The sequence below is a fragment of the Pelophylax lessonae genome, assembly GCF_965119305.1.
Source record: "Pelophylax lessonae genome assembly, chromosome: 3".
Classification (NCBI taxonomy): Eukaryota; Metazoa; Chordata; class Amphibia; order Anura; family Ranidae; genus Pelophylax; species Pelophylax lessonae.
Window position 1 is genome coordinate 199,941,855 of NC_138770.1, and position 7,459 is coordinate 199,949,313.

General features: G+C 43.0%; 1 protein-coding gene across 1 annotated transcript in view; it reads right to left on the reverse strand.

Moving 5' to 3' along the window:
- The window catches only part of D2HGDH (D-2-hydroxyglutarate dehydrogenase), a 28,954-nt gene extending 22,121 nt beyond the window's left edge, over window positions 1–6,833 (reverse strand). The window contains exons 1-2 of the mRNA XM_082248893.1: window positions 6,539–6,833; window positions 2,930–2,987 (exon numbers count right to left, since the gene is read on the reverse strand). Of these exons, the coding sequence (XP_082105019.1) occupies window positions 2,930–2,987; window positions 6,539–6,830 (350 nt within the window). The 5' untranslated portion in view covers window positions 6,831–6,833. The remainder of the gene's footprint in view (window positions 1–2,929; window positions 2,988–6,538) is intronic.
- Window positions 6,834–7,459: the final 626 nt, after the last annotated feature.

A 7,459-nucleotide genomic window follows, 5' to 3' on the forward strand; every position in this document is an offset into this window, starting at 1 on the left:
ATTAAAATGGTGTAGATTAGTGTACAATGTTTTCAAATAAGAATTGATTTTATTTAGTAATCTGCATTTGATGGGCTCTGGTAAGCTGCATTTGGTGGGCACTGGTAGGCTGCATTTGGTGGGCACTGGTAGGCTGCATTTGGTGGGCAATGGTAATCTGCATTTGGTGGGCTCTGGTAAGCTGCATTTGGTTGGCTCTGGTAGGCTGCATTTGGTGGGCACTGGTAGGCTGCATTTCGTGGGCACTGGTAGGCTGCATTTCGTGGGCACTGGTAGGCTGCATTTGGTGGGCTCTGGTAAGCTGCATTTGGTTGGCTCTGGTAAGCTGCATTTGGTGGGCACTGGTAAGCTGCATTTGGTGGGCACTGGTAATCTGCATTTGGTGGGCTCTGGTAAGCTGCATTTGGTTGGCTCTGGTAGGCTGCATTTGGTTGGCTCTGGTAGGCTGCATTTGGTGGGCACTAGTAGGCTGCATTTGGTGGGCACTGGTAGGCTGCATTTCGTGGGCACTGGTAGGCTGCATTTGGTGGGCACCGGTAAGCTGCATTTGGTGGGCACTGGTAATCTGCATTTGGTGGGCACTGGTAATCTGCATTTGGTGGGCTCTGGTAGACTGCATTTGGTGGGCACTGATGAGGCTGCATCAATGCAGCCTTCCTTACCCCTTCCCGGGGTAAGGAAGACTCCTTAGGGGAGCATCTCTGTGTTTGAGCCATTGCCATAGAAACATTTGTAAAGGGGAGGAGTTAGTAAGATAACCACGCCCATGTGAGGGCGCCAGAAAAATTTCTGCACCCAGGCGCCTGTGACCCTAGGATCGGCCCTGGCTTCTGCCATTCCTAAGAGCTGCCCTCAGTGTTAGTTTGGTGCACTTGCACGATATTGGAAGTCCACCCACCTCTCTTTTCATCCTCCTCCTACCAAGATAAAGCTGGAGGACTGGTTTCTCAGCAGAAGCGCCCAACAAACATTCCTTTAAAATACTGTTGTTCTGCTGGAAGGTGAACCTCCGCCTCAGTCTCAAGTCTTTTGCAGACTCTAATAGGTTTTCTTCTAAGATTGCCTTGTATTTGGCTCCATCCCTCCATCTTCCCCTTGCCTACTGAAGAAAAGCATCCCTACAACATGATGTTGCCACCACCATTTTTCATGGTGGGGATGGTGAGTTTAGGATGATGTTCAGTGTTCGTTTTCCGCCACACATAGCATTTTGCTTTTAGACAAAAAAAGTTCAATTTTGGCCTCATCTGACCAGAGCACCTTCTTCCACATGTTTGCTGTGTCCCCCACATCGCTTCTTGCAAACTGCAAATGGGACTTCTCACAGCTTTCTATTAACAATGGCTTTCTTCTTGCCACTCTTCCATAAAGGTCAGATTTGTGGAGTGCACCACTAATAGTTATCCTGTGGACAGATTCTCCCACCTTAGCTGTGGATCTCTGCAGCTCCTCCAGAGTTACCATGGGCCTCTTGGCTGCTTCTCTGATAAATGGTCTCCTTGTCCAGCCTGTCAGTTTAGGTGGATGGCCACATCTTGGTAGGTTTGCATTTGTGCCATATTCTTTCCATTTTCAGATGATGGAATGAACAGTGCTCCGTGAGATGTTCAAAGCTTGGGATATTTGTTTATATCCTAACCCTGTTTTAAACTTCACCACAACCATATCCCTGACCTGTCTGGCATGTTTCTTGGCCTTAATGATGCTGTTTGTTCACTAAGACTCTCTAACAAACCTCAGAGGACTTCACAGAACAGCTGCATTTATACTGAGATTATGTTACACTCAGGTGGACTCTATTTACTAATTAGGTGACTTCTGAAGGCAATTGGTTCCACTAGATTTTAGTTAGGCGTATTGGAGTAAAGGGGGCTTTAAAAAAATTTTGAAAACCATTTATCATTTTCCTTCCATTTTACAATTATGTGCCACTGTGTGATGTTCTAGCACATAAAATCCCAATAAAATACATTTTTGTTTTGAGTTGTAATATGACAAAATGTGGAAAATGTCAAGGGGTATGAATACTTTTTCAAGACACTGTATCTCTCTAATTGAAACTCCATACAGCCCTTTAGGCCTTAGGAACAGAGTGGGGAGAGAGTGACCACTTCTCCATCTCCTTCACCTGTGTGTAAAATTTCAGCCTTAGCTCCATTTTTTTTTTTTTTTTTTTAAAGCGGAGTTCCGGGCACAGAAGTCATTTTTCAATGAACATACCCCCGGGACAGTCAGGGCTAGTACATTCCACAATGGCTAGCCTCTGATCTGTCCCGGTTCGCACTTACCTTTTAGAAGAAATACTTACTTATAAAATTTCTTCCACAGCGTTTCCATCTCTCTTGTGGGCAGCTGAAGCCGGCACGGACCTCTTCTGTGTCTTCTTCCGCGTCTTCTTGTCCCAGAATGCGCCTGCACCGGCCCCTCTCGTCACTTCCGGCGCGGCGCCGCATTCCTCCACAGCTTCTGGGCATGCCCAGAAGCTGTTTAGCAGGGGAATGCGGCGTCGCCCGGAAGTGACGAGTGGGGCCGGTGCCGTCGCATTGATTCCTGGGAGCGATGACGTTCAGCTCCCAGGAATCATCGCGAGACAGGAAGTGACGGGTGAGCCGCGGCGCTGAGGGAGGAAGTACTCTGAGGTGAGTATTTACGATCTTCAATTACAAGGTGAGTAAACAAAAAAAAAAAACCTAACTATCCAATTCCTTTTCAGGTGATGTCTACCTAGCGGAGGGGCACAAAAAAAAAATATTGATTTTGTGCCCGGAACTCCGCTTTAAGCAAAGCAATTAAAATTAGCCTAATAAACATTATAGGGAGCTTAGCCAGACACGCATAATTATGAAATATTTATATGCAATATTTTATACTTGGATGTCAAATAAATGGTTGGCGTAAGCTTTTAAAGGTACAAAGCAGAATGACTTACTTCAGAATTTGTGACACTTCTTCTGTATTTCTAGGCTTTAGAAGAACTTTGCCACCGCCTGAAATAAATTAAAAAACCATAGTGAAGCGAGTCTAGAAAATAGTGAGTATAGAACAGTGATGGCGAACCTTGGCACTGCAGATGTTTTGGAACCACATTTCCCATGATGCTCACCTACACTGTAGAGTGCATTAGCATCATGGGAAATATAGTTCCAAAACCTCTAGGGTGCCAATGTTTGCCATCACTGGTATAGAATATACAAACCCGATTCCAAAAAAGTTGGGACACTGTACAAACTGCGAATAAAAACAGAATGCAAAGATGTGGAAGTTTCAAATTTCAATATTTTATTCAGAATACAACATAGATGACATATCAAATGTTTAAACTGAGAAAATGTATAATTTTAAGGGAAAAATAAGTTGATTTTTAATTTCATGGCATCAACACATGTCAAAAAAGTTGGGACAAGGCAATGTTTACCACTGTGTGGTATCCCCTCTTCTTTTTATAACAGTCTGCAAATGTCTGGGGACTGAGGAGACAAGTTGCTCAAGTTTAGGAATAGGAATGTTGTCCCATTCTTGTCTGATACAGGCTTCTAGTTGCTCAACTGTCTTAGGTCTTTGTCGCATCTTCCTCTTTATGATGCACCAAATGTTTTCTATGGATGAAAGATCTGGACTGCAGGCTGGCCATTTCAGTGTCCGGATCCTTCTTCTACGCAGCCATGATGTTGTAATTGATGCAGTATGTGGTCTGGCATTGTCATGTTGGAAAATGCAAGGTCTTCCCTGAAAGAGACGACGTATGGATGGGAGCATGTGTTGTTCTAGAACTTGGATATACCTTTCAGCATTGATGGTGCCTTTCCAGATGTGTAAGCTGCCCATACCACACGCACTCATGCAACCCCATACCATCAGAGATTCAGGCTTCTGAACTGAGCGCCGATAACAACTCGGGTTGTCCTTGTCCTTTTTAGTCCGGATGACATGGCGCCCCAGTTTTCCAAAAAGAACTTCAAATTTTGATTCGTCTGACCACAGAACAGTTTTCCAACTTTGCCACAGTCCATTTTAAATGAGCCTTGGCCCAGAGAAAACTCCTGCACTTCTGGATCATGTTTAGATATAGCTTCTTTTTTGGCCTATAGAGTTTTAGCCGGCAACGGTGAATGGCACGGTGGATTGTGTTCACTGACAATGTTTTCTGGAAGTATTCCTGAGCCCATGTTGTGATTTCCATTTCGGTAGCATTCCTGTATGTGATGCAGTGCCGTCTAAGGGCCCGAAGATCACCGGCATCCAGTATAGTTTTCTGGCCTTGACCCTTACACACAGAGATTTTTCCAGAAACTTTGGATGATATTATGCACTGTAGATGATGATAACTTCAAACTCTTTGCAATTTTTCTCTGAGAAACTCCTTTCTGATATTGCTCCACTATTTTTTGCCGCAGCATTGGGGGAATTGGTGATCCTCTACCCATCTTGACTTCTGAGGGACACTGCCACTCTGAGAGGCTCTTTTTATACCCAATCATGTTGCCAATTGACCTAATAAGTTGCAAATTGGTCCTCCAGCTGTTCTTTATATGTACATTTAACTTTTCCGGCCTCTTATTGCTACCTGTCCCAACTTTTTTGGAATGTGTAGCTCTCATGAAATCTAAAATGTGCCAACATTTGGCATGACATTTCAAAATGTCTCACTTTCAACATTTGATATGTTATCTATATTATATTGTGAACAAAATATAAGTTTAAGAGATTTGTAAATGAGTCCATTCCTTTTTAACTCACAATTTGTACAGTGTCCCAACTTTTTTGGAATCGGGTTTGTATATGTAGTGCTCTAATCCCAGCACTTAGAGTAGCGCTTTGAGCAGTGGTCCAAATCTCCAGCATACTGCCTGCATAGGGCAACCTAACCCTAGCTGCAACACTATAGTACATTAAAAAATAAATAAAAAAGATGTTACTGTTTATGTAACCTGAATACAATAAAGTGTTAAAAAAGAGGCATCAACTGTGCTTTAAAAGAAAACTTAGTTTTTTTTCCTACACTATGCACAAAGCACACTGGGGCAGATTCAAAATTGGAGTAGAAGCAGAACGATTTTATTATTTTCCCATGCCAAGGTCAATAAACAGTATTCCAGTGTTCATAAATCAGCCCCAATACTTTATCAATATTACAATGCAGGACTGATAGAAAGTCAATTTGAAATATTCACTTTCAGATAAAAATATAGTATTTACAGATCTATTTGCACTAACTAGAATTGTGAACAGCGAGGTTACTCAGGATTTGTGGGATTTGATACACACTTTATTATACACTCACCAGTCACTTTATCAGGTACACCTTGTTAGTACCGGGGTGGACCCCATTTTGCCTTCAGAACTGCCCTAATTCTTCATGGCGTAGATTCAACAAGGTGTTAGAAACATTCATCAGAGATTTTGATCCATAGTGACATGATAGCGCCATACAGTTGCTGCAGATTTGTTGGCTGCACATCCATGATGCAAATCTCCTGTTCCACCAGATACCAAAAGTGCTCTATTGGATTGAGATCTGGTGACTGTGGAGGCCATTGGAATACAGTGACATCAATGTCATGTTCAAGAAACCAGTGGTGAGATGATTTGAGCTTTGTGACATGGTGCATTATCCTGCTGGAAGTAGCCATCAGAAGATGGGTACACTGTAGTCATAAAGGGATTGACATGGTCAGCAACAATACTCAGGTAGGCCGTGGTGTTTAAACCATGCTGAATTGCTACTAAAGGGCCAAAAGTGTGACAAGAAAATATCCCTCACACCATTACACCACCTTCAGCCTGAACCATTGATACAAGGAAGAATGGATCCATGCTTTGATGTTGTTTATGCCAAATTCTGACCCTACCATCTGAATGTCTCAGCTGAAATCGAGACTCATCAGACCAAGAAACTTTTTCCAATCGTCTATTGTCCAATTTTGGTCAGCCTGTGCGAACTGTAGTCTCAGTTTTCTGTTCTGACAGGAGTGGCACCCGGTATGATCTTCTGCTGCTGTAGCCCATCTGTTTCAAGGTTTGATGTGCTGTGGTTTATAGATGGTATTCTGCATACCTTGGTTGTAACAAGTGATTATTTGAGTTACTTTTGCCTATCATCTCAAATCATTCTGCCCATTCTCCTCTGACATCAACAAGGCATTTTCATCCACACAACTGCCACTCACTGGATATTTTCTCTTTTTTGGACCATTCTCTGTAACCCCTAGAGATGGTTGTGTGTGAAAATCCCAGTAGATCAGCAGTTTTTGAAATACTCAGACCAGCCTGTCTGCCACTAACAACCATGCCACATTCAACGTCACTTAAATGCCCTTTCCCACCTATTCTGATGCTCGGTTTGAACTTCAGCAAGTTGCCATCACCACATCTAGATGCCTAAATGCATTGAGTTGCTGCCATGTAATTGGTTGATTAGCAATTTGTGTTACCAAGCAATTGAACAGCTGTACCTAAGACAGTGGCTGGTGAGTGTAATTCCCTGCAAGTATTTTTATAACAATCGAATACAGTGATATCCAGGAAAATGAAATATTACCTCTCACTGTTTTCAGCCAGTCAATGTTATGTGATCTCAGGTCACCTTCATCTGTAATAACCCGACCAGGAATTAATTTATGGAAGTGACTGAGATCCTCAGCTGTGACTTCTGAAAATGGCAGACGGGACACGCAATACCGCTCGGTGGTGAGAGGAGGGTCTGCAAGGGAGCTCATAGATCTGCAATATATTAGTAGATTTGTGCCTCTCCATCTATGATTTGTCAGGCAGAGAACTCTCCCTGCTGTCTGCGACGTCCTCATATACAACCGGAATCCTGATAGACTCATATCCAACCTAATGGGACACAAAGAAAAAAATGATGATGCTTGTAGTTTCGCTTTGTAATGACCAATGCAACTAGATCTATAATGTTACTAAAATTGATTATCACCTCTATACAGTTAGCTCATGTATGAAAATATTCCACTTAATATTATTATGTAGCAGGTTTTCCAGGCCTGTGGCCTGATGTGGGTCTGCCATGGTTACCTTTCCACCCCATGTGAGCTGCGGCCCTGGTTGTAGAGACTGAGACATGGACAACTCCGGCATCTTTGTTTTGTTGTAGATAAAGGGGATGGGAGAAGGGAATGAGTGGGATACTCCTTTAGGCTTCAACTATGTACACTTGGGACTTGGTTCCTGAAAAATGCCCGTTGGCGCTTCCTAGACGCCAACCAATGCTCACTAACTCTGAGAATACTCTGTAGCTAAATAGAAGTGCTGAATCCTTGACTTAAAGTCCAAAAGATCCAGGACTGTGAAATTGTAGAACCACCGACACTGTTACATTGCAACAAGTCACTGGATACTTCCCTCCCGCCTTGCTTTGGCTTGAGGTAGTATGTTGTAGAACTGTAAATCCCAACTGGCACGCTCTTTATACAATTCAGGGTCCAATAGTAAGTGCCCCCTT